Source organism: Centroberyx affinis, unplaced genomic scaffold (assembly GCF_046629955.1).
Source record: "Centroberyx affinis isolate AG114_WGS23_722 - 3 ecotype Tasmania unplaced genomic scaffold, CSIRO-AGI_Caff_v1 ptg002090l_1, whole genome shotgun sequence".
NCBI lineage: Eukaryota > Metazoa > Chordata > Actinopteri > Beryciformes > Berycidae > Centroberyx > Centroberyx affinis.
This window is the reverse complement of record NW_027280416.1, coordinates 21,498-48,402: the sequence shown is the minus strand read 5'-3', so window position 1 is coordinate 48,402 and position 26,905 is coordinate 21,498. Positions and strand designations below refer to the sequence as shown.

Sequence of the window (26,905 nt, the reverse complement as noted above, 5' to 3'; positions counted from 1 at the left end):
ATGTTGATTGTATGTATCTTTGTGTCCTGTCTTAATTTTTGTCTTTTCTGTGATGTTGCAAATGGAGCTGCTGTGATGCAAGAACAATTTCAGACTGGATCTGACAATAAAGTATCATCATCATCATCATCATCATCATCATCATCATCATCATCATCAAAGACTGGGGAATATGGATGGAAGTGGCAGGCTTTTTTTTCAGTCAGTTTCGTGCGTAACCACTAGAGGGCGAGATGTAGGATTTCCCTCACCGTGCTGCACAGTATTATTTCCTGTTCCGCTGCTGAGGAGTATTTTGGAAATAAAAGTCCTGCAAAGGCACAATTCTAAAACATAAGTGGCAGTAGTTGCTGCATTTAACTTTTTTGATTGGCACACCTGATCCTTACCTGTTCTGTTGATCCTTGTTGATTTAGTGGCCGGTTTTGCTGCCCTACGTGTATCATAAATATAAATATTCTTGAAATATTTTTTGCGAGTTCATAGACGTGATTTTATTTTGAAAATGTGAACCGGATGTGCTTGCGGTATTACGTTCTCTTCACGCTGATTGGTCGAGCTCACGTTGCTGCTGATGTGGTGTTCCGAAGTTAGCAAACCCCGAAAGGCAGATTGAAACAGATTCTTTTGTATAATAATATTTCTGTTTCACTATAATAATGCCTTACTATCAGACATGGGAGGAGTTCTCTCGTGCAGCGGAAAAACTGTATTTGACAGATCCCATGAAGGTGAAAACACATTATTTTTCTGTTGTAGGTTAGCATGGTAGCTGGCTAGCTTGTTAGCTAACACAGCACTGACTGTTTGCTAGCATTGAACTTAGCGACGTGAACATGTCAAGAGAGATCTGATTTTTTGTTTGTTTTTTGAGAATGTGAATAGTTTCATTCAGAAGTTGAAGTTCTTGTGTTTTTTGCAGGTCAGAGTGGTTCTCAAGTACAGACACTGCGATGGAAACCTCTGCATTAAAGTGACTGACGATGCCGTGGTAAGTTACATGAGGAGTTACTGTTTTAATTCTCATTTTAACGAGTCACAGATACCAATTTTGAGTACTGAACTTTTAGTATCAACCGATACGGAGTGCTGGTGAAAATTTGAGATCTAATCCTGTTTTTTTACATTGGATAGTTCTAACATTCTTCTATGTGTAATAAAAAAAGAAAACCAGGCTGCTTTGCTCTGCTTTCTGACATTATAGTGGCTCTTGGATCAGTTATTTTTGGGAAATCTGTATTAGCCCAATAGCTGATACTAGCATTGGTATTGGTGTATCCCTGCCTCAGTTTACACATCTCATCATCAAGTGGAGTCATGTGACCATTGATTGGAAAGTGATAAACAGTGGACGCACCACTGAACTCTGTTGCTTCAGTTCAAATAGACTTGGGCTCCATTTCTGTCTTGTGGCCCAGCGCACAGCCCATATTTATTTTCTTACAGAATTTCTCCTACTATTTCACAAAGGATAGCAAAATAGAGTAAAAGGAAATATCTTTGAAAACTGTGTATACCATTGCTTCTGTATATGCATCACTGCCAAGAATGACTTTCCAAGATGGCTTTTTTTAGGGGGAAAAATAAGTGATGAGGGAAGCAAATGGTACTCTTGCATTCTGTCCTTACACTCCTTAAAGGAATGGTTCACCCAAAAATGAAAATTCTGTCATCATCTACTCACCCTCATGCCAAATGAAACACAGGTGAAATTTGTTAGTCCATATAACACACAGGGAGGTTGCCAGCACAACTTGGTAGCAGCCTTCTCCAAAACAACTGAAGTCAATGGGGACCTGTTCTTTAGAGTTCCAAAGCAAAAACAGCCAAACAGTCACACTGTGAATAGAAAGACGAAACCTTTACACCATTATTTGTTGCAAATCAATCAGCTGTAGTTGAGATTTGCATTAAATTATGGTGTAAATATACTGTAGGTATAGAAGGCTGCTACGAAGTTGTGCTGGCAACCTCCCTGTGTGTTTATATGGACAAACTTCACCTGTGTTTCAACTGGCATGAGGGTGAGTAGATGATGACAGAATTTTCATTTTTGGGTGAACTATTCCTTTAACCATGAGGCCCATGAACTTATTCTGTCACTTTGTCTCCCCGCAGTGTTTACAGTACAAGACGGACCAGGCCCAGGATGTGAAGAAGATCGAGAAGCTCCACGGCAAACTGATGAGGCTCATGGTGTCCAAGGAGACGCACAGCGGCTCCATGGAGACGGACTGAAACGTTCTAGAAGCCCTGACCTTCTAGAACACCTGGACTGAGATCAGAATCTGGACGCGGCGGTTGTTGAGAGCACAAAACAATAGGATCGGAGCGGAGAGTCGGAGAGAGACGGGCGAATGGGAAGGTTTTGGAGGGGATGGGATGAGATTCCACCTGGCTACCTATACTAATACTGTCAGAGATGTGATGTAAATCTATTTTATTTTTCTCAGGATTTAATTTTTTTTTTATAACACTTTCCTTTTCATTTCCAGTTGAGACTCCCCTCCTGCTTTTCCGCCTTATTATTTCAAATGTTTTGATCACATCCCTGGTTGTATAAATGTGTAGTAAAGCCAGTGTGGGCAGCCAGGAAAATTTAAGGATAGATTAAAGATGGAGAAAGGAGGAAGGGAGGGCTAGGGGGGGTAGAGATCTTCTGCTGCTCTGTAAGCAGATTCGGCACCTTGAGTTCTTTAGAAGAGCTTGCGTTTATTTTCGGTTTTGAGGTGGACTTAAAGGTGGAATGACAAATAAGACGTTGCATGTCTTGTCTATTTACATCTGTATAGTTATGTAGGTTTGGATTTTATAACAGCAGTAGGTTTTCATTTTGTTTTTCCTCATACATGGAGAATTGTGTTCATCACGGACACCATGTGCCACGTGACTGAAGCGGGACCTTCTGATTTCCTTGCAAAACTGTTGAGAAACCCCACGCCTCCAATGCCATTTCGTCTACTGAAAATAACTGCGTTACATGTTCAATAAATGTTTATTTACCCCAGTACTGCCAGAACCTCTCCTGTGTTTGTCTTGTGGTGGTGTTATGAAGGCTACGTGTTGAAACTAATCAGAAATCTGTACATGCTTCTGCTCTGTAGGATGTGTTCTACTGGGTAAAGTTTTAAATAACATACTGTAGTTGAGCAAAGTTCCTCACAAAGAGAGTTAAAGCTAATCAAAGGACAAAAAAAAAAATTTCTTCTGGTTATACGGTATGTAGCTCCTATTTACTCAGCGCACCAGAGCTGAGGTAGTGTTTTCAGTTTCAAATGTATCTGTTTTTACCTCATATCACAAACACTTTAAATTGTCATAATTATAACTTTATTTAATTTTAACTTCTCAGGTACAAATAACGTTGAGTCAGTGTGTCTGCAAGTCCTTTTTAAATTGAATAGTTCCCTTTGAGTCTTGAATACTGTTTCAAGGGTCTTCAAATGTTTTTTTCAGTGCACCATTTTTCTAGTGATAAATTTCCCTGTCTGTGTAGTCATATAATTTGATACTGCTATTGTTTACTTTCCAGGATCATTCGCCAATTTAGTCTTCATTTGATTTAAACTAACTAGTCATAATGTAATTTGAGATATCTGAATTAGCATTTTGGCTAGTCATAATGTAATTAGAGATATCTAAATTAGCATTTTGACTAATCATAATGTAATTAGAGATATCTAAATTAGCATTTTGACTAATCATAATGTAATTAGAGATGTCATTAGAGTACTGCCACTACTGGGCCGATACTGCTGCAGCAGCTGTAGTAGCAGAGCAGCAGCAGTGTTGTTGCTTGCCACACCTGACTAACTACCACCTGGCTTAAAAGTACTGCTGCAGCAGCCGGAACAGCAGCGGCAGTACCTGCCACGTTCCCCGAGACTCCCAACTGGTAAAACTCTTACTGTGGGCTTTGGCAAGAGATTAAGGAGATTGTTTTTTTCTTATCTTTTCTTCTTTCTTTCTTCTTTTCTTCTTTCTTCTTTCTTTCTTCTTTTCTTCTTTCTTTCTTCTTTCCTTCTTGTTTTATTCCTTGCGTTTCTATTCTTGTTTTGTTTATACTCCCTGCAATTTTTTATCCCTGCTTTGTTTTAACCAATCTCTGTGTCTCGTGCAGATTTTGACAGGATTGCGATCATTTGAAGTCCGTGTTTTCACAGGGTCCTCATTTCTCGCCTCAAATGTTACATTTAAGTGACATAAGAGAAAGTTTCCTGCCATGGCCATCAAGCCTCCGATACTACCATGAGGGCGGTGTCAAGAGGTTCCCAACAGAGCCTCTTGCCGCGGTCCAAGCAACAGCTGTACCAGCGCCTCGGGGAGCGAGGCAAAGGTCTGACCGCAACCACGGGCTTTTATTCCCTGAGCTGCTGCGGCCAAACACGTCAGAATTCTGATTGTGATGTCATCAGTGCAGCTGAGACAGTCTCTGATCGGTAGAGCAGATTCCAGCTCCATCCAATGATGTCATAATCAGTTAGAATGTCGAAGCGAAGCCGTGTTCTGATTGGTGGAGGAGAAACAGCGGGCCAAGCCGCCGATTGAATGGCAAAAAATAAAAATAAAGCAATAAAAGAATGAATGCATCAATGAATCAATGAATAACCAATAATAATGACCATCACTGGATGATCCATGTCAGGGTGCAGTCATCATTGCACCTTTGCTCTCTTGTTCATTAGCATAGGCTATGTTTGAGGAAATGGAATGGAATGTGCAGCAAGAAATGAATGAATGAACGAATGAATGAACGGATGGATGAACGGATGGATGAACGGACGAACGAATGAACGGACGGACGAACGGATGGATGAATGGATGGATGAATGGATGGATGGATGAATGAATGAATGAAATAAAATGGTTCCTACACAGATATGGAAAGTCGGGGAATGTATGGAATAACAAGTTGGTACTTTGGTAGTGAAGTAAGGATTTTTTTCAAGTGAAACGGTGAGACAAACAACTCCAGTGCAAAAGCTTTTGAACTTGTAACATTTTCTTATTGAACAGATATACCCGCTGTCAGCTGTAATCATTGTTGCACCATGTCATTGTATGTGTCCATGTGTGAAATACTGCGTTTTAAAGCCTGGAATAGATGCATGTGCTCTTACAGTATTTCCATTGTACTAAACTAGAATTTATAACCTCCTCCTCTCCTCTCCTTGTTTCCTCTCCTCTCCTCATCTCCTCTCCCCTCTCCTCTCCTCTCTCCTCTCCTTGTCTCCTCTCCTCTCCTTGTCTCCTCTCCTCTCTTCTCTCCTCTCCTTGTCTCCTCTCATGCTCTCCTCTCCTCTTCTCTCTCCTCTGCTCTCCTCGTCTCCTTGTCTCCTCTCCTTGTCTCCTCTCCCCTCTCCTGTCCTCTCCTGTCCTTGTCTCCTCCTCTCCTCTCCTCTCCTCTCCTCCATGGTGGGACACAAACACACAAACCGCTCTCCAATTATAGTAGTGGGATATTAAGCGGGTCTTAAAAGCCTTACATTTAACTTAGCCTACCTGTAGTCACACACACACACACACACACACACACACACACACACAAAAGAAAACACTACACTTCCCAGCATCCGTTTCTGCACATTTTCGACTCATTAAGCCACATTCAATTCCAACGAATGAACTTTTTTGTATTCGCCTTATTTTTTCCTTTTGTATATCTCGAAGGATCCAAACGATTTATGCACCGAACCCGGTTAGCATTTATTTTTCACCCCTCTCCATTTCAAAGTTATTTTTGGTAGGCTATAGAGTAAGAGGAGTAAGCTAGGACAGTTGAGAGGAAACAAATATTTGGAATGGAACGGGGCCAGAGAACAGTGGGCGGTTACAACGGCAGGTCCGGTCGAGGAGGTTGTAGCTGCCGTTGCACCTCAAAGGGCCAGAAAACAGGTAAATTAGCATAAACTTCTCCAGACTTTTGTAGATTCCGGTTAACGTTACATTTTCTTGACTGTTTACTGTGTAATTCGTCTTTTCGAGCTGTATCGTCGCATGGTTTCTATGCTAGTTGCACTGAATGCTTCTGCAGTTATGTTGCTGACCAATGTTGCGTTTGTTGCCCAATATAAATAAGTCGGTCAAGGGGCAGTTTGGGATCACAGAGCAGGTTTTTAGCATACTTTTTCAACTTGACAGTGAACTAGCTAACTTTAACATGAAGTTGAGAGTGAATTCACTTTAATCAACTTGACGTCAGTGCCCCGGACGAAACGTGAATCAAGTTGACGTCGTGAACAATTTGTCAACTTTGTGGCAGCCGTTATAATCAGATTGTAACACACAGGGGTCTGCTGTGTGTGTGTGTGTGTGTGTGTGTGTGTGTGTGTGTGTGTGTGTGTGTGTGTGTGTGTGTGTGTGTGTGTGTGTGTGTGTGTGTGTGTGTGTGTGTATGTGTGTTAGGGGCGTTTGGGGGGGGGGGGGGGGGTGTCATTGCATAGCCGCCTGGTTCGTTTTGTCTGAACCTAGTTTCATGGACCAGACATTTAAGTTTGAGTTGTGATCGTCATGAAAAATGGGACCTATTGGTTGTCAGTCCCATAGAAATACCCCATAGAGTACAGTAGAACATAAAAGAGTGAATGTTTCTGTTTCCATGTTTGCAGCTATTCCTGAAAGAGAAAAGCTTTGTCATGCAGCCATCATGTTTTCCCTCAGGAGTTGTGACTGACTGCGGGGCCTTATCTGCCCCATTCTCTACCTAATCCTTTCAGCTGGCTCTACTGGGATATCCACAACAGCCACAACAACAGTGGCACTTTTGTTTTTAAGCATTCCCACATTTTTCCGTAAAATCCTCCTGTCCTGGATAATTATATTATCATGCCCCAGGCCTCAAATTGTTTGTGTCATTGATGGAGAAAGTCACAGAGATAAGGAATTATTGTGTGCATCATGGTTTGCAAAATTGTTGTGTTGTGGGTTTTTTTTCTAGGCACTCATACATGTTAAGCTTGGTAAACTGTTATAGTTCCACTCTAATATGTTCTTGCTTATGCAGTATTTTTACTATAGCCAATTTATGCATTGTAGTGTCTATCTATTAACTGCTGAGCTATTCGTCCTTCCTGCATTCGTCATCTGTCTGCCATCCTCTGTATTCCTTTTTTCCTCTATTCCTCCCTCCTTCCTACCTCACCTGTTTTCTTATCATCCTCCTTCTGTCCTTCCCAGTTTAAATTTTGCCAGTGATTTGTTTAGATTTCGTTTTAGTCTGCATCTGATGACTCAAACGTTCCTTTAGTTTTCATGACATTTTGTCATTTTATCCTTTTTTTTTTTTTTCACTTAGTTTTAGTCAGCAAATCCTCTGGACATTTTAGGCTAGTCTCTGTCACATCCATTTAAGTCATATTTTCATCTCGTTTTGGGTATTTTAGACCTACTAAAACTTTGCAGACGGTTTTTTTAAGTCTTTCCATGCCTGAAGATGTGAAACATGTGCTATATACTGTATGTTAGAGCAAAGATGTCTGCTCTTTCTTTAAAGACAAAATCATGACATGAAGTAGAATGTAATGTAAATGTCATTGTTATTTGAAATGAATACTGTCTGGTTTTCATCAAGTCTTGGCCATGTAAAGTATTTGTTGATAAAGATATTTTACCATCATTTTTATTGATAAACCATTTGCCTTCCCCTTGTCCTACTCATCCTTGTCCATCCAGTCTCTCTCCATCCACCCGTCCCTCTCTCGGTGCAGACCTCAGCACCATGTTCACCGAGGTGCTGGTTGGACTGGTGATCGCAGGATTGATCTTCTTCCTGGTTCAGAGGAGCAAGACCCAGGTTCTGAAGACGGAGGATGGCTGGTGGGGGCCTGGAGTGCCCCCCGAAGACGGGGAGGACTTCACCATCCGCCCCTACAAAGTCACCACTGGCGACGAAGAGCTGGAGGTTAGTTTCACTGTTGTTTTCACAAAATGTTTTTATTTCTTTTTGGGCTCCATTTGGCAGAAAACAGCTGAGAAGAACAGGAAAGATGAGGAAAAACTAGGAAAAGAAATGGAGAGGTGTTGACTTGTTCTTGGGCAAGATTCAAATTTATGACGTTAATACATTATAGTTATGACATCTTCATACAATACTAATTCTCCTGCACTGACATGTTGACACCTACTGGCCTCTATCTCATAGAGAATACATCTTAACTTGTCTATGGTCCAGATTGATAAAAACCTTCATTCCTTCGACTTCAGCCAGCAGATGCTCAGAGTTGGACCATTACAGTCTTTGAGGACTTCTGCATTCATTTTGCCAAAGTAAACTATATCATCAGTCAGAAATGCATAATCCATAATCCAAACCAACTACAGGAAACACAGTTTTATAAGCAGACGGGTGTTGACGTGTGATAGCAGCATCTTTGAAAGCCGAGCATAAAAAAATGAACCGAGGGCAAACTGCAGCCTGGACTGATGCTCATATTCAGCTATGTGTTCTTAACTGGTGTGAGATCCAGAGAAGGTAAAATGCAGAAAAAAAGAGACAGACTAAAGCTCAAGTTACAGGGACTGGAATCAAATTTGTTTTCACTCCCCAGCTGCCAAAATTTTTGGTTACCAAAACTCTGTCCAATAAACAAGCTACTTGTGAGTCCATGTGACGTTTGTGTACAAGTCCTGGTTTGTTCATAATTGGGCAGTGTGAACGTAAACAAACCAAATACAAAAATGCAAGAAAATAAACTTTCCCAGAATAGTTTTAGAAAACAAACTGTATGTGTTATCGCACCCTTACTCAACTGAATTAAGTACCCAGGTTGAAAAGTTTTCAAAGCCCTCACTGTACTCTCTCCACTCTCCTCTGCTCCCAGGACCTTTACAGGAGGATAGACCAGACGCGCCCCATTCCCTCTTTGGAGGACAGCCAGTTTAATTACGGCTTCAACTCCCAGTACCTGCAGAAGGTGGTGTCTTACTGGAGAAACGACTTTGACTGGAGGAGACAAGTGGACAAACTCAACCAGTACCCCCACTTCAAAACCAACATCGAAGGTGAGGCTGCACTGCTGGCACATTCGTGAAGAAGATACTGTCCTATAAGTCCTGTGGAGTGTGACACTAACATTACTAGGGATTGGGTTTACATTCCCTATGTAGGTCAGTGGATAGAGTTTGGTATCAACACTGCCAGGGTTAGTGGTTCCATTCCCTGTGTTGTTCAACAGATAGAGCAAGGCACTAACACTGCCAGATTTAAAGCATAACTCCAACCATTTTCGACCTGCACCCTATGTTAACATCGATTGTTTGGGGGGTTGATTTATTTATTTGTTTATTTATTTTGAGTATTCATTGGCCTTATAGTACTGTATTAGAGAGATGCACACGCACGTAGCTGTGTAGTTAAGCAGTTGTCGAGAATTTGGTCAGAATTGACTGTTATGATGGGAAAATTGGGACCAGGTTAAAAAAGGCTGAAGTTATGCTTTGAGGGCTCTAGCTTGATCAGTAGAGCATGTAGTTTTCATTTGGTTTCCTATGGCTGTAAAGGAAAGCTCTCAAGCTTGCAAACTTTAATTTTTCATCTGCAAAATTCTCATCCAGTTGATCTGTGTCCTGTTCTTGCGTTTTGAACTCCATCCAGGCATCGATGTCCACTATGTGCACGTGAAGCCCAAGAACCTACCGGAGGGAACCAGCGCTGTTCCACTGATGATGGTTCACGGCTGGCCCGGCTCCTTCTACGAGTTCTATGGGATGATCCCACTGCTGACGGAGCCGTCAGACCCAGATGACCTTGTGTTTGAGGTGGTGTGTCCCTCCATACCGGGCTATGGCTACTCCGAAGCCCCACATAAGAAAGGTCAGTCAGCCGAAATCCGGCCCGGTGGCATACAATGTGAAATGCAGTAATAAGACGGTAAAGACTGCTAATCTTTTCATCTATGGTCTCGTTTGTTTACCATATTTACACTAATGCAATGAATGTGGTAATGATGTATTGATATTGAAATGCTACACACACTTGTGAGAAAGAAATCAAACATCCCCAGAAACTGCCTGGTTTCATACTGCAGTTTCAGACTCTGTGTGTGTGTGTGTGTGTGTGTGTGTGTGTGTGTGTGTGTGTGTGTGTGTGTGAACGTGTTTCTGTGGTTGTTGAAGGTTTTGACTCGGTGTGTGCGGCGCGCGTCTTCCACAAACTGATGAAGCGTCTGGGCTTCCAGCAGTTCTATGCCCATGGAGGAGACTGGGGCTGGCTGATCACCACCAACATGTCTCAGCTGGAGCCCAAGTAAGACAGAAAAGGAATTCCTCAACACCTGAAAAAATGTCTGTTGCAAGATAATGTTACTTAGTTGAAGTACAATTACACAAAATTTTGAAATATTACACCATATGCTAACCATGCAAGGTGCTAACCTAAATTCTTGCAGTGTACATCTGCTTGTCCTGGGAAGAGCAATCCTGTGAAAATATATATTTATCATATAATTCCCATAATCTCTAATTAGCTTGTCTTTGTAATTTCTTGAATAATGTGGAGCCATATTGCTCTATTTTTTCAAATAAGATGTTTTTTGCGTACCCCAGGATAGTGAAAGGCTTGCACGTGAACTTTGCCCCTCCCTCCAAGCCGGGGCTGCCCATGATTTTGTCCATCATGCTCGGCCGTCGCTTCCCCAAGTTGTTCGGCTTCACTGACATGGACATTGAGCGCCTTTATCCCTGCATGGAGAAACTGGTGGTGGAGTCCATCAAAGAGTCTGGCTACATGCACATCCAGGCCACCAAACCTGACACCGTGGGTAAGGGCTGAAAAACAGAAAACAAGGCGGACTGAGGCAGCATCATAGTTACATTAGTTACATTTTTTACGCAGTTAGCAGACTCTCTTATCGGGAGAAACACTGAAATGAGAGCAACAGTAGAATGAGCTTTAATTCCTAGATCACCAACACTGCAAGCAACCAGTAGTAAGGAGTGCAAGGGACTGAACCACAGTGATACAATGAAGTGATAAGATGAAACAAAATATCTGTGTGAAACCTTGAATAATCAAGGCTAAGGAGAGAGGTGGTTGTGTGTGTGTGTGTGGGGGGGGGGGGGGGGGTAGCATAATGGTCAGATAAGCAAGTTTGTGGTCAGAGTCAGATTGGTCAGACTGGCTGGGACGGCAAGGAAAAAATATACTATCTCCCCTCCCTTAACAAATACTGTTGAATTGCCCCGGAGCAATATACACTTAACTCCCAGTTGTTCTAGTGGAGCTGCTCAGTGGCCAACAGTACAAGAGAGGATGTACAGTACTGTGCAGCTCCCAGATGAATGTGTGCTTGTACAGTTCCTCCCCCTGGAGCTATTAGCCAAGGAATCTGTTGTTGGTCTTCTTGCCTGGTTTTATTAGGGTTCACAAGAGAGTGTAAACAACTAGGATTAATGGGACAGAGATACGGTTAGAGTTAGTGTTGGGGTTGGCTATGGGAGATTAACATTGGGAATTTACAGTACAATCACAACAAATACTCTAATTATAATGAATAAATAGCTAATGATTTTTAACTTTAATTATCATCATTATTATTACTTCAAGTCACTTTCTCTCCCCTCAGGTCGAGGACTGAACGACTCCCCAGTCGGTCTGGCTGCCTACATTCTGGAGAAGTTCTCCACATGGACCGACCACGACTTCAGGAGCCTGGACGACGGAGGACTCACCAGGTACAGTGAACAGAATAGAATATAATAGAGAATAGAATAGAATAGAATAGAATAGAAAAGTATCAGTGCTGACATTTGCCATCAAGGCATCCATCCTGTTAAAACTTTCACTTTAGCGTAGTAGTACAGCACACTGTTAAGCCCACTTCTCTTATCAGTATCAAATTATTACAATTATATAATAAGTATCAATATACTATAAGTAGTTATTATTTTCATTATTATTGGTAGTAGCAGTGGGAGTGGTTGTAGTAACCTAGTATTTGTGGTTAGTGGTAGGAGTAGTTATGGATCATGCAACCATTGTGGAAGTCCCACTTTTTTTTGTCGATATATTTTTTCTACTATAAAATATTCAAGTAAGATTTGTCTGCATTACTGATCCAGGACAGATGAAGGATAAATGAATGAATGGGGTCCTTGAGTAGCATTAATAGCAGAATCATCATTATCGTCATTACTGTTATGTTAAAGTACTGCAGCCATTATCTGCTGTGCCTGTGTTGTCTAGCATCTGTGTGTTGCCTTGCAGGAAGTTCTCTCTGGATGACCTGCTGACCAATGTGATGATCTACTGGACGTCCGGCTGCATCATCTCCTCCATGAGGTTCTACAAGGAAAACTTCAGCAAAGGCCTCAACCAGCCCCACGAGAAGTGAGTGGCATCCCAGAGTCTAGCACTACCCATTTGTTCCAATGAGAAATGCAAAAAAAATAATAGCAAGTAATTTTAATGGTACCTAAAGAAGAAACTTCTGGGGGCATACTGTGTGAATTGTTTAGTGAAGAAATTTGTCATCATAAAATTCAAATTATGAAACAGGTAGTTCTGGTCCTCATTTCTGATTGGCTGAGTCGCCTTCAAAGCTTGAACCTGATAAAAGCACATCTGAGGCTATCTGAACAGTTATATACATATTAATTTGTTTAGCTACTGTACAATAACTATATTGTTTCACAGAAAAATAACATTTAATTATTATTAACATTTAATTATTTCTCAGTTTTTAATCAGGATTGGCTTTATGTTTTTTTATTTACGTGGTGTATTGCCACTGTTTTGTAAAAGCAATAAGCTACTCAAAGCCATGCTTTACATAAGGGATAATGTACACTGAGCCGGTCATGTGTTTCAAAACCTTGACACTTTCGGCTTATTTGCAAGCTTAAGTAACTTACAAGCTTTCACCACAAAAAATAGTCCAGCAGCACTGTTTGCAGTAACCAAGGAGTAACATTTTTGTGGCACAAGATGTCATGATTTAATTCGATTAGAAATCAACGAAATCGATTTTCTGACTTAAATATTAAGGTGTCCCTTTAAATTTGACACTAACACACCATCCTCCCCTCCCAGGATCCCAGTGCATGTGCCCACTGGTTTTGCCTGCTTCCCCAACGAGTTGATGCACACACCCAAGCTGTGGGTCAAACAGAAATACCGCAAACTCAAGACCTTCACACCCATGGCCAGCGGCGGCCATTTTGCTGCCATGGAAGAGCCCCAGCTAATGGCCCGGGACATCCAGAGCTTCACCAAGACACTGGAGAAGAAGAAGAAAAAGTAGAGGATGGATTGATGAGCAGGTTGATTTGTGAGTGGATGGGCAGATCGATTGGTTGGATGGATGTAGAGAAACAAGATCTGGAGCATGTTCATGAGCAGTAAGCAAGTAGAAACATTCAGATTGGGATTCTAGGTTAAGACTTGTCTGTTGTGTTTCTATGAGGTGGGATTGATAAAACAATATACTATAGCTCTATCAGTGAAATGTCTTAATACTTATCAATATGTGGACCAGTCTTGTGCAGTGTTAGTATCTGAAAAATTGATTGATATCTGGCACAATGGAGTTCATTGGAGTGGATTGTCAAACTGGTTGAAACTTGCACTGTGGAGAAAGCAATACAGAAAGAACAGAAAATGCAAACTAATGGAATTTGTTGCCAGCAGGAAAATTATGGCAACTCTTTTCAGACTTATAGTCCCATGTCAGCACTGTAATATGAACAGTGGGGTTACACAATAATCAGATGTGACGATAAGAGATGCAGGTTCCATCTGAACAACAGCCAGAGGCTTTTATTGTGAAAAGAACCACAGAAACTGGGCAAGAAAGAAATAAAAAATAAAGCCTAGGTCCTTTTGGAGCATCTACCTATCTACTTTTTGGACCCTCAACCTCAACCTTGTCTCTCAACCTGGAGGTTGATTTATGTAATGTGAAAAATATCTCCCATATACAAATTTATTGTCACGATTTTAATCTTTTTTTGTTACAAAATAATGAATATTTGCAGCCTTTAGGCTTACTTCAATTACTAATCAAGTGAAACAGCCTGAAATAAAAAAAATAAAAGTCATCATTTGGTGTCAAAGTTAACATTCTGCAAGTAAATGCCTGGTAAACATTCAGAAAGCTCAAGGAGTCACAAGGAGGCATCAGATTGTTTTGGGGGGTCATGAGCTGAAAAGGTTGAGAGTCACAGTGCTGTGGGCCGGGCCACTAGCCAGCTTACCAGCCAGCCAACACACTCACACTTAGAGGTGAGGGTGTGTGTGTCTGTCCAGTCTAAAACTCCAGTATCCAGCACCCATTCATTCTCTCTCCTGCTGTAGCTGTTTGAGTTCCTGGCTTCCTCTAAACTCGCCTCAGCCTTGTAGTCTTGACTGTAGTTTACTCAGCAGCCCCAGATGGGAGGTCAGGGAGCGCTTGGTGTTGTTGTGATGACAGCGTGGAGAATGTGCCAGACATTCCTCTCCCTGATAACGCTAAACTCCTTTACGCTAGACACACAACCATGCTGCTGCCACACGATTGCCTGGCACCTCCAAATCCTATTTTTCTTTCTTTATCGTAGTGAAATGCATGCATAGACTTTTGTGTGCTCAGTACATTTTATCACACTTTCAAACCCATTCAAACCCCATTTTATTTTTTCAGAAATGTACTGGCGCTATCAGATATTTTGACAAAATTCTGGATGAACTGTTTACGTCCAACAACAGCACACTACTGTATTGCGACAACCACAGCTGCCTTTGATAATATTTAATCTGGAGCTTTGTCAATTAACTGTTATCTATCAATTTATTTCCTAGTATACTTACAGAGCATAAATTACACAGCATGACTCACTGATTAGCTTTGATTTGGTGCTTCCAAGCACTGTAAATTACAATGGCTAGAAACAGAAGTTACCAGTTTAACAATTTTGATTTGGTTTCAAAAAGCTTCTGTTGATACTTTGATATTTAGTATACTTACTGTAACTTACTAATAGACTGAAATGAGAGTAACAATGCTGAAAAGAGACCAAAATGATAATTCATGCTCATGATTATCTCATACAGTATATACCACCAGTAAAGTTGAGTAGACAAGTTTTGTTTGAAAATGATAAATGAACCAATTTATTCACTGGATAGAAATTGGTTAATCTTGTTTTAGTTGGGAGAGTTGTTTTTTTGTTTTTTTTTCCACATTATTGGTATAGTGTGAGATTGAATGTTTACCCAGTAATGCCTTGAAAATTAAATTTCTATACTTTTTTGTCTAATTTTTGGCTAGCTTGTGAAATAGTATTTTCATTGATAATACCACCAATAATTGATCTTTGCCTTTTTAAATTATAGATAAGAAACAGAATCACTATTGCAGTGTTTGACATCATTCCAAGATGGCCTGGATGGCATGTTGTATTTTATATGACAATGTTCTGACATTATTGTTTGACCAAATAAAATTGATATCGAGTGGTGCATTGTCTCAGTGTCAGTCTCTTATATAAAAAGACAGTTTTCTGGAGCATCCAGATGGCTCAATTGGTTAAGGCACATCCCAAGTCCTTCAATGTCCTCAATTCGATTCCAGCCTGGGACCTTTGCTGCATGTCATCAACCTGTCTCTCTCTCTCTTGCTCTCTCTGCTGTTGACTGTGAAAATCAGAAATACCAAAAAATAAAAAAGATTCATTCATTTGTTGCACAAGCCCCTTAGTTATATATGCCCATAAATGCATGTGCCATGTTGTAGATTGATGATACTTGACATTGCCCATTATTGATGTGTTTTCTGCAGTTTTATTGAATCAATTAAGTGAATTGTGTGTGTGAGCGCATGTGTGCTTGTGTTTGCATGTGTGGTGAAAATAATTCTATTAAATCAAGATTCCTCTATTCCATCTCGTTGACATCATATGTGTGTAAGGGTCCAACAGTGCTAAATTTCCTCCTCTGTGTTATCCAAGCCAGGGGAATCCCATCCCAGAATATCTACCCCAAAGTTTTCAACCAAACAGAAATGCACATCCACCACCTCCCTTTGGTGATGTTCCACTGCCCCAAAACCCCCAGTCCCACCCCTGTCCAGCTGTTAGTGGGGCTTGGAGTTTCCCAAGCCCCCTAGTGCCCTGGCTCGGGACACCCTTCCAATCCTCCACTCCCCCAGACCGGCCTGCCTGCCTGCCTGCTCTTCTTGGCAGCTGAACGTCCAGGGGAGGATCAGGACGACCAGGCGGGGGAGATAAGGACCACTTGAAGATCCCCACATTACCTCACCCGATAAGGAAACAAGTAGAGAGAAGGAAGGAGCGAGGCAGAGAGAAAGAGAGAGGGTGAGACTTGGAGGGATCCGGATGGACAGTGATGCGTAGAGAAGCAGCCAGGAGGAAAACGAATAAACGCCGTTGGTGTGACCGTGGAGCATTTTCATCAGCTGTTCGGGGGTCTGGGTTTCCAACTGGGGTGGTCCTCACTGGAGCTGGAGCATCAGAGATGTTCGTGAACTTTGGAAAGGCACTCGGAGGTGCTTGCAGCTCACTTGCACAGAATGGTCTTCAGTAGCTATTGAAAAGATTAATACAAAGCAGACTGCAAATGAAAGTGGACTAAGGAAGATAGTTAAGTTTTAAGGCATCAGGACAGGCTGCTACACCAGTTTGGGAGGGTGCTATCCAGTAGTATCCATGGCTGTGAATCCTCTGGAAGGTCTCATGTCGGTTGCGATGGACCACCAGCTCATCTCCTGCACCGCAGCCGACCCACAGAGCCAGCAGACCTGTCCAGCCAGCAGCCAAGCATCCCTGCATGGCCACAGGCAGAGTGTACGCAGCAGCCGGGAACCAAGAAAGTGGGTGAGTCTGCCTGCTCTGCATTTCATTTCTACCCCATGTGATGGAGACGTGTCCTTTGCTGTATTAAACTATGGAGTATTGCAAGTCCGTAATGTATTATCACAATGGTGTAAAAACAGGACAGGACAATGTAAGTGTTACATAGGTTGAAAGTTTCAAACCTGAAATTCAAGCATGACCCTGGTTTCAAAGACTGGTCATGATGCATTTTTCAACCCACCCACACCAACCTGACCCAAGCCAGTTGGCCCCAGTTTGGTTTTTGCCAGGTTGGGGCGTAATTGTCAAGAGTCTGACACAGATGTGCTTTGATCCAGGTGCATTCTGGGTCTGGGCCCAGCTCCAGTTCAGGCCCAAACACCGGTTCTGGTTCTGGTTGTGGGTCGACAGTCCAGGCCAGGATGCTGAGGCCCCAGCACTCCCCAGAAAACGCTGCCAGGGAGAGGAGCCGCGTACGCAACCTGCGACAGGCCTTCCACAGTCTGCAGGTAGACCACACACACAGGAAAGGATAGGATAGGAATAGATCCAATCAAGTTCTGCCTAGACCCAAAAACATATTTTCGATGGGGAAACATTGTAAGAAAAGATAGTAATGGCTGGATTTACACAAGATCAGGAAATTAAAAAAATCTGATCTTTACATGACCTTGATCTGAGAGTTATTCAGTATTTAGCCTGAAATGATCAAATTTGGGTCACACCAGGTTAAAGACAGTTTTTATATTCTTGTGTGCATCTAGCCTCAGAATAATACATCTACTGTACAGCATATCCATCTTTATGACATTTACACTTGCCATTTTAGCCATCTGACTGCCACTGTTCATTGTGGTTTACAAGTGAAGAGATAAGGGTGCAGTGACTTTCTCGAGACTTTGATAGGACTCATGTCTGTTGTGGTGATCAAAACTGCAACATTTTCTTTACAGGACAGTCAGTCTAATTAATAAGCCACACTGCTGCAAATAATCCGACATATTTGTCAGCACCAAGACACATGACTGTTGCAGGTATCAAACTTGTGACCTTTTTGGTTATGGGACTGTCTCTCTAACCGCTAGCCCACCCTGTCACCCTACAATATGCTAATGTCTATTATGTGCATAATACCAATCCAATATCTAGAACTTATAAATCTTCCCCTGGGGTAAATTCACTTTCAATTCAGTCAGCTGAAAATGTAAATAAAATCTCAAATTCCTTGACTAATGATCAAGCATTCATTCTCAGATTTGACAGCCCTCACGAGCAAGAGGGTTTTGATATTTGGATATTGTGGAAAATCCTCCTGAGTTTGAATTGAGTGACTTGAGAGGGAACTGAACCCAGGTCTGTCCGACCTCCTCCCCTCTCTGCAGGCTGCTCTGCCCTCAGTCCCACCAGATACCAAGCTGTCCAAACTGGATGTTCTGGTTCTGGCTACCAACTACATCGCCCACCTAACAGAGACTCTGGACCAGGGAGGGACTGAGCACATTCTGCCCTCCAGGCCGGGCGGATACCTCCATCCTGTTAAGGTAAGACTGGAAAACCAAATCCTGGTCCTAACCATGGTGTGTATATTATACTGTGTACTGTGTGTATATTGTACTGACTGTTACTGACCTATACATGCACTGCTGAATGTATATGGCAAATTATGGCATATTTGTTGGGTCTATAGGCAAGTACTGAATGCAGCATACAAGCTGGCCAATAGCTGGCAAGAATCTGTGGAAAAAACCAATGCGTAACAACAGTGGTGATGAAAAGTTGGTCGGGAGGCAAAATTGGTTCAAATGGCAACAAAATTACCAATTAAATAGATAAATAATAACAATCATTGTTTCATTTTTCTTGCAAAGACTTGAAAACATTTTTGGGTACGTGTAATTTGTCACATGTTCTCATATATATTTTCACCCTGTTAAGTTAACAAGATGAAAGCTAATATATCTGTACACGACCACAGATCTAGGTGATGAACTGTATTAGCATGACATGTTAGATAGCATTCAAATTTTTTAAAATAGCGTATTGTCACATCTTGCCAAATAAATTTTTACTCAGTATTGGGTTTACTTACATCTTCTTGATGCCAAGCAATTATGTATGATTCATGATCATAGTGTGCTGTCTCTCCCTCCAGAAGTGGCCCATGCGTTCCCTGCTCTACTGCGGCAGCATGGGAGAGCTGCTATCAGGAGTTCCAACCAATCAGACGCCTCCACCAGGACGGGACGGGACACGCCCACTGACCCCCACCTTAGAGGCAGACACAAAATAACTCTGGACGCACCTTTCTCCCCTTTCCTTGACTCTTAATCTCAGCCAGCCAGGTACTGAATCGTGCACTGATGTGATGACAAAGGACAAGTCAAAGCAATGTGGACAAAGTGATCTGTAACATTTAGCAGTGTTGGAGAAACTGCTTTGAAAGTACAGTTACTTACTTGGTGAAGCTGAACTACAGCAAATCTATCCTAAAGAGAAATATATTTTTGTTAATTGTAGTTATTTAGAAAAAGGAGTTCAAACTACTTTATAAAAATGATCCTATGTGCATCTCCAATATCATAAAATACAAAATCTCATGACTGCAAAACATACCACTGATCAGATACGCAGCAAGCTTACTACAGTGGGACGGGCTTCATGCACTTTCTACTCATCAGTTTTCTAAGCCACGACAATCAAAATAAAAAAAATAAAATAAAAATAACTACGTCTTCTGTGGTTATCTCTCAGTTTTAATGCAATGTCATTATTCTACGGAAAAGCAATGTGTTTGCCCCCCCAAGAAATTCTCTAGAAAAAAAGAAGAAAACCAAACATTTCACTTTTACTTTGGTGGGAGATAAAATACATTCAGTTTTCAGTTAAAATATATTGCAGTTTTCGGTGTCTTTTGAGTATAAAGCTCAGGGCTTAAATTACCTCCAGCCACATGGTTAATTTTGGTAGTGGCTACTAGGTAAATCTGTCAGTTTCACCAGCCATTTTGGCAGGTTGCCAGGCGGTGTTACATCATCTTGGTAGCTTAAAAGTTAGTTTCATGTCCTGATTAGGTAAAAATACAAATCCAAAAGCTGTTTTATTTGATCCATGAATACACTGCATGTGTAGCTCTGCAGGAGCTATACAGGCAGAGAAAAACAATCTCTGATTATTGGAAAAGGTGTTGGTTTTTCTTGCTCTAAAACCCTGAGGATTTGTACAGACAGAAAAGGAAGAGAGTAGACACACACACACACACACACACACACACACACACACACACTCACACAGGTACAGATACATTCACACACACAGATTAATACACATAGACAAGCTTTATATTCATCCTCCTTGACATTTTTAGTGTGTAGGCCTACATGTTTGTCTACTGCAGTGAATGCCATGCCAATGCTAAAAATTCCATCATTATCTGAACATTAGACAGCAGGGTGTCAGGTATGAATTTAATAGAAGGAAATGAAAAGGCTGCTTCACTTAACAAATTACACCACTATTATTTATAACAGAAACATGAAACACAAATCACCACATGGAGGAACAGTGTGTAACCGTTTATCTTGATTTAAAGGTTGTACAGTATTATAGTTTTATTTTGTCAGACTTTACGTTCACAGGAAGATTTCTGTCACGTGTGCTTTTTGTAAAAACAATTAAAATGTACCTTTATCAGGGTCTCCTACTTTTTATTTAGATGTTTTTGGTGTCAGATAAAGTGTGTGTGTGTGCGTGCGTGGTGGGAGTGAAAGGATGGACAGACAGATAAGCAGCAAGGGAGGGATTGTTGTGGGAACACATGGCAGCTGTCTGTCCAGCTGTGAAACCCTGACCACTTCATATCTGCGTAGTAATGACCACTTAGCCACAACTCTTCCACAGAACGCACACGTTACACGCCATTTACGATAAGAATTCATGCATGTTAGTCATTCTTTGGAGTTGTAGTTTTGCAAACATTTCTCGGAGGAAGGAATAATCTCATTGGTTGAGAGCCAAAAAATCATAGTTTTTCTGACTAAGTAACGTCAGACCGAAGTCCAGTAAAAAGGCAATGAGTAAGAGAGGAGGAGGTAATATTATGAACCTTCCAAGTTCAAACTAGTCATACTAGCCTATAGGTAAGCTAGTTAGCTAGCCTGCTAACCTTCCAACATCATGAATGCCATGGTGATGATTGAAAGAAGTCATTGCTATTTATAATCTTTATTTATATTTTGAAAAACTGTGGTTCTTTGGCCCCGCCCACTGACGTTTAACTCAACCAATGAGATTATTTCTGCCTCAAGAACAACTCTGCCTCCGAAAAATGTTTATATAACTGAAACTCCAATCTACGACTTGCATTAATGTGAACAACTCTCTGCAAAAGGCAGAAATCAGAGAACCAAGACTCAAAACTGATTTTGCAGACTCACAAAATTTGTTAGGATTTGTTATCTCCAAATGATACTGTAGTTGTAGTATTGTCAGCTCTCAACCAGAAAATGTGCCCTTATCCCCAGAAAATCCCCCTAGGTGCTGTCATCGTCATTTACACTGCATGCCAAGTGTGAAAATCTTGGAGAGACAGGCTATTGGTGGCATGTAATACAAATTAGATTTAGGTCCAGACAGGCATGTTGAAATGGCTCATGTACAAACTAAATGTTAGGTGTTCCTCAGAAAATTGTAGCCTACTTGGACTTCATCTTACACAAGATAGTAACATTTAAATTTTTAGCCAAGGTAAAGTGAATTCATTTCATTTATAAATTACAAGTTTCAGATGATGAGCAGATAATACATTGATTAACTAACTGGGTAACTTAAGTTATGGTGCACATTACTTGAATAATTGAATCTCTCCAGTCCATTGGCAGTGAGAAATGTTGTAACTAATGCACTTTGCCATCCCATGACGAAAGTGAGATGGGATTTCAAAATTATTAGGAATGAGAACTGAGAGAAGGCCAAATGCTGCATATCACTGTGACGGATGAATGCTTTGTGCACTGCATTTTCAAAATGTCAATTTATAAGGAATTAGGAGCCTAATTTTCAGATTGATGCCCACACATTTTTCTAAACTACACTATTTCTTTTGAATAGAGCCTTGAACCTACTCAGCACATAAGGGACAATGCCACACAATGAACACATGAACCCACCCAAACTACAAGACAAGGCTAGATTAGAAATAGGTAGAATACATTGGATTCCAAACTCACAAGTAATCCCAACTCAAATATTTTAGCTAAGCTAAAAATGCTGCATTTCCCAGCATCTTAAAGTATTTTGTACGTTCCCCACCACTGCACTTTACAGGGCCTTTTCCTCTGGAGAGTCAATGGGGCTGTAAGGCGATTAGTCTTTGGCTGAAAACTAATCATGTGAACCATAAGTTAAGTAATTGGATGTTTTTGTGATATTTTCATGACATTTAATGCATCTACCACCAATTTTGACATAAACAATATCACTTAAATATTAACACCGGCCCTTTGATTGCAAAAACAGCATAATAACACGTTTGTCTATTGAAATGGTTTCAAAGCAACAACATTAGCCACACTTAAGCTCCCTTGCAGCTCCTTTACATAACAGTATAATTATGTAGAAACAAAATTGAACAAAATTTGACGCAACTGGATCTCAGAGCTAACAGGCCGATCATTCACCTGAACTCACCTGAATATTGGCAAGTGAAATTCTTGGACTGGGTCACACCTTGAGACACATAAACCATCAGTAAAAAACACTTCCTAGTCTCCCTCTTTTTTGACACTTATTTGTAGTTTCTATATACCAACTCATAATTTACCATGTATCATATTTTGTTGCTGTATAATTAGACTGTAATTACAGAAATGAGGGAGCTGTAATTTTAAGGATCGGCACAGAAATCAGATGCGATAAATCCTGTTTGTAGGGTTGAGAGAAGGGATGAGAACGCCTGCGCACTTTCTCTCTCTCTACGACGGATGAGAGGCCAGACTAACTGAACTCGTCTCCCCCTTGAACAAGATGGGCTCGGCTCCACGAGAAATAGCCCGGCGTTCAAGGCTATTCCAATAAATCTCTCCGGTGGGGGGAGGGGAGGTTGCTACCCCTGTTTCCCTCGTGTAGTGATGACTAATTTGGAGCTGCTGGAGTCTGACTACTAAGGCGGAGGTTACAGAAGGAAAGGAGAAGCCAGACGGTTTGGTAAAGCAACTGCGAGAGAGGCGGAGATCAAATCAGGATCAGAATCACGGTTTGCAAAGTACATTTATCTGTGCAGAAGTTTTGAGCTGGTGGATAGTACTGACAGAAGAGAAATAAGTATAGAATAAGCATAGACTTTAGAATTGAAAACTTTCAAAACGTACAGACAAGTGCTGCAAGAAAGTATGTAGTGCATTTGCAAAGGTGGGAATGAGAGAACAAGCATGACGCACAAGAAAGATATGCACAATTGTGAGCTTCTAATCAGGATTAGTGAAGATTTGAATATTATATTTGGATATTATCCACAAAGATTCCCTGTTTCTTACTCGGTTAACTTTGAACCAGAATAAATAAGTCATACATACTCTTCTACTACTCTACTACTTTTACTCAATTCCTACTTTTTACTCAACTGCATCTAACCAACAGATACCAGATAGTTACTTATAAGAAAAATATTTCACAAACAAACATGATGTTTTCATAAAAATGCTGTTTTTTTTCCTAGAGCAAGCCATCTTTAAGAAGAAGCAATCATAGTAAACATAAATAAACTGGGAACAACTGCAGCTTAATCCATCAAAGTTGTATATGGAAACAAAAAGGCTCCTTGCACTGAAATACAAGAACATTATATTGAACATATAATTTTTCATGCCAAATAAAAATATAAAATATTTTTACTCAAGTAGAATCTGAATACTCCAATTTTCACTCAAGTTCCATTCCACCAGAGATTTCCACTTTAATTTAGGTAAAGAATTTATGCACTTTCACTTTTTATATAGAATAGGAGCCTCATTGTAAATAGCAAAACCAAAGCATACAGTATATTGGGGCAGTTACCTCAGTCACAGGTGCAATACAAGGGATCAACTCCATCTACAGGCTCTGATGCTGCCTTCAAAGTGTGAGTGTATGTGTCTGTGTATGATTGTGTATGCGTTTGTGTCTTTGTGTCCATGTTTTCATGTAAAAACAGCTATTTATGCCACTGGGGCTGCTCCAAGTAAGCCCATGTCCAAACTCCCTGCCCCCTCATTCCCCCATGCTGGGAGATAATCAACATATTTTCAGTATCTCCCGCTCATTATGGCCGGTACATGCTGATTTCAGGCTGGATTTATGGAGCTGTGTGGCCACACTCCCCCTGCTTGGCCAGGCCTTTGCTGGGAGTGAGCAGGAGTAGAGAGAGAGAGAGAGAGAGAGCGGGGATGAGAGGAACTAGAAGGACGACTGGAGAGAAGGATGAGGAGGAAGAGGGGAGGGCGGCGGAGAAGAAGGAGAGAGAGGAGAAGGAAAGTGGAGATTAAGGAGGAAGAAAGACAGGAGAATATAAGAACAAGGTGAAAAAGGAGATAAAGAAGAAAGAGTTGGAAGAGAGCAGAGGAGAAGGAGTGAGGAAGAGGATGGTGTTGAACAGAATAGCTGAGAACAATGGAGAGAGGTGAGAAGGAGACTAAGAGTAATAGAAGCAGATTGGAGTGTTGCAAACTTGAACATTTTTCAGAGGCAGAACTGCTCTGGAGGCAGAAATAATTCCATTGGTTGAGTTATACCTCAGTGGGCGCAGCCAAAGAACCACAGTTTTTCGGTGCCAATCAGCTAACTGGCAAACCTGAATGGCAAAGAAGGAACTCTGGTCAAAATGTAAATATAAATATAAATGGCCATTAATGATGTTGAAAGGTCAGCAGCTAGCTAGCTAGCTTACCTAGATAACTATAAGCTAGTAAGGTTAGTTTGAACTTGGAAGGTCAGATAGGCTAACTAGCTAACCTGGATAACTTAGTGTGGCTACATTGCATTCTTTCAGTTAGTAGCAGAGCGCTAGGCTTCATACCTTACCTTTTTCACTGGGCTTCAGGCTAATGAAGCTTTGCCAGAAAAACTGTGGTTCTTTGGCTGCACCCATTGAAGTTTAACTCAACCAATGAGATTATTTCTGCCTATGAGAAATGTTTGTACATGTAAAACTCCTATCTGTTGGAGAGGAGCTGTTAGCAGTAAATTATTGGGGTTGTTACTGTTCTGTTTCACATAAACACGACCTCCTTTCAAACGTGCTGAACTGCTTCCTTCCTCTGCTGATATTACAGTGTTCAGGGCAACAACACTTTCAACAGATTTCCCCAAAGCATCTAATCACCAAGTTAATCTTTGTTGCAATGATTTTCCAGGGAACTGAAAATGAACTGAATAAATGACTTGGCATGGCAGGGGAAGACATCCAGGTTCTTTGTTTATGGAACATCCTCATGTCCAAATTTTGAACCTATGACCAAATCTATTTATCGATTTATGAGAAAGTTATCTTAATGTCAGAATAAGTGTTTTACATTGATAAATAAGGAGCAAAAATGTAATGACATGTAAGGTGTGTGTGTGTGTGTGTGGTCGCTGCATGCAAGTGTTGTGGTGTGTTGTGTGACTACAATAAAGACAAGCTTGCTTGTCCGGTTTCGTTTTAGGTGTAAAGGTTGATAGGTAATTTTCATTATTCTTTTGAATCTTTTGCCAAAGAGCATATAATGCAACCTAGGATAAAGTCAAGGAACATTTTCATAAATTAAGGCAAATGAGACTAGCCTACATAGTTGTGTATGTACATTCACTCATAGGACTACTTAATAAAAAGCTATGGTACGGTGATGTGAAAACCGAGTGTAAAGCTATGGACGCATTTAGGTCTTTGGATGGATGGATGGACGGATGGACGGATGGACGGATAGATAGATAGATAGATAGATAGATACAGATTGCAATTGTCACAGTGAAACAAAATAACATACATCACCTGGTATATCAACATATGACACAGGAATCAATGAACTAACACTGACTAAATCAAACATTCAAATGAACAAATAGCTAAATTAGTAATTTGATTTAATAAAAGCAAACTATCTTCGGCTCTTATTTTATTTATTTTCCAGGCACTTCATAATAATTCTAGGGTCATAGGAATATTGCCAGCACAGTTTATCATTGGACCATCTTATTCTACTGTTCAGCATTGGCAAATGTCTAGATCAGATAGTGTAAACTCAGAGGGCGACGGCAGACAGGGACCCACAGGGCCGCAGTCAGACTGACCTAACAGGGACTAGGGGGGGAGGGGGGAGGGGGGAGGGGGGAGGGGGGGCAGTCTACGATAAGACTCTCCCCTGGGATCGGAAAGCCACCGACCGAAGGGAAAGATCCTAGTTTCTCAAAACATCCAACAAAGAAAGAACCTTTCCAGACATCCCAGTTTGTGCAGCAGCGGATTAACAAAACAAACTCTTTACTTAAAGGTACATTTAGCATTTTTAAACATCAATATATCATGTACAAATTAATTGTGATACACTGGTATAACAAAATGAGACCACTGTCAAGACGATAACGTAATAACTTGTCAAAATGTAAAAAAAAAAAAAAAAATCTAAATGGGTCCTCAAATAGAACAAAAACCTCTAAGTAAAAAATTCCCAGATAATGTTATAGCATTCACATTGTTACATTAACCAGTAATTATTACTTCATAAGGTGTGTAACATATTTTTATGATGTAATATTACTAAAATGTAATAACTTGTAAGAATTAGAATGTAATAACAGGAGTTATTATAACAGTCAATATTGTTACTTCATCATTTGAAAATATTTTATATGTTTTATTATTTATTTTCCAATAAGTTCTACTTTTATGACAGCTGTCATTTTGTAAGGGTAGGAATCACCTATCTGGAACAAAACTCATCAATTATACTTTATTTTACTACCTATAAATGTGCAGTAAAACTTTAAAGTAAACGTATATAGTAGTAGTCCGTGGTAAACGGATGTAGATAGATAAATTACAATATGTAATGTAAATGTAAAGGACATTCATTCTTATGATTGTGGTGATACAATAGGTACACTAGGCAGC

General features: G+C 40.7%; 3 protein-coding genes across 7 annotated transcripts; all 3 read left to right on the top strand.

Moving 5' to 3' along the window:
- The first annotated feature begins 562 nt into the window (after positions 1 to 562).
- On the top strand, positions 563 to 3,007 carry srp9 (signal recognition particle 9). The gene is made up of 3 exons (XM_071531524.1): positions 563 to 731; positions 923 to 991; positions 2,119 to 3,007. The coding sequence occupies exons 1-3, from the start codon at positions 660 to 662 to the stop codon at positions 2,236 to 2,238; spliced, it is 261 nt and encodes an 86-aa protein (XP_071387625.1). The 5' UTR covers positions 563 to 659; the 3' UTR covers positions 2,239 to 3,007.
- Positions 3,008 to 7,717: 4,710 nt separating this feature from the next.
- On the top strand, positions 7,718 to 13,938 carry ephx1 (epoxide hydrolase 1, microsomal (xenobiotic)). Of its 5 annotated transcripts, XM_071531520.1 has the most exons (9): positions 7,718 to 7,900; positions 8,820 to 9,000; positions 9,593 to 9,811; positions 10,114 to 10,243; positions 10,543 to 10,757; positions 11,024 to 11,025; positions 11,612 to 11,670; positions 12,203 to 12,325; positions 13,028 to 13,938. In XM_071531520.1, the coding sequence occupies exons 1-9, from the start codon at positions 7,718 to 7,720 to the stop codon at positions 13,236 to 13,238; spliced, it is 1,323 nt and encodes a 440-aa protein (XP_071387621.1). In that variant the 3' UTR covers positions 13,239 to 13,938. The 5 variants fall into 5 exon arrangements, with proteins under 5 accessions (XP_071387621.1, XP_071387620.1, XP_071387619.1 ...); XM_071531519.1 differs by lacking the exon at positions 11,024 to 11,025 and having other exon boundaries at positions 7,718 to 7,873; positions 11,562 to 11,670; XM_071531518.1 differs by lacking the exon at positions 11,024 to 11,025 and having other exon boundaries at positions 11,562 to 11,670.
- A 2,700-nt stretch (positions 13,939 to 16,638) lies between these two features.
- LOC139654451 (transcription factor 24-like) lies at positions 16,639 to 19,075 on the top strand. The gene is made up of 5 exons (XM_071531516.1): positions 16,639 to 16,814; positions 17,124 to 17,145; positions 17,202 to 17,294; positions 18,168 to 18,326; positions 18,938 to 19,075. The coding sequence occupies exons 1-5, from the start codon at positions 16,639 to 16,641 to the stop codon at positions 19,073 to 19,075; spliced, it is 588 nt and encodes a 195-aa protein (XP_071387617.1).
- Positions 19,076 to 26,905: the final 7,830 nt, after the last annotated feature.

Excerpts from the sequence above, each read along its gene's own strand:
- srp9 (XM_071531524.1), top strand. The coding sequence starts at position 660 with ATGCCTTACTATCAGACATGGGAGGAGTTCTCTCGTGCAGCGGAAAAA. Across the intron at positions 732-922 it reads ATTTGACAGATCCCATGAAG|GTCAGAGTGGTTCTCAAGTA; the intron begins GTGAAAACACAT and ends TGTTTTTTGCAG. Across the intron at positions 992-2,118 it reads AAGTGACTGACGATGCCGTG|TGTTTACAGTACAAGACGGA; the intron begins GTAAGTTACATG and ends GTCTCCCCGCAG.
- ephx1 (XM_071531518.1), top strand. The coding sequence starts at position 7,718 with ATGTTCACCGAGGTGCTGGTTGGACTGGTGATCGCAGGATTGATCTTC. Across the intron at positions 7,901-8,819 it reads CTGGCGACGAAGAGCTGGAG|GACCTTTACAGGAGGATAGA; the intron begins GTTAGTTTCACT and ends CTCTGCTCCCAG. Across the intron at positions 10,758-11,561 it reads CACCAAACCTGACACCGTGG|GTCGAGGACTGAACGACTCC; the intron begins GTAAGGGCTGAA and ends CTCTCCCCTCAG.
- LOC139654451 (XM_071531516.1), top strand. The coding sequence starts at position 16,639 with ATGGCTGTGAATCCTCTGGAAGGTCTCATGTCGGTTGCGATGGACCAC. Across the intron at positions 16,815-17,123 it reads CCAAGAAAGTGGGTGAGTCT|GTGCATTCTGGGTCTGGGCC; the intron begins GCCTGCTCTGCA and ends GCTTTGATCCAG. Across the intron at positions 17,295-18,167 it reads AGGCCTTCCACAGTCTGCAG|GCTGCTCTGCCCTCAGTCCC; the intron begins GTAGACCACACA and ends CCCTCTCTGCAG.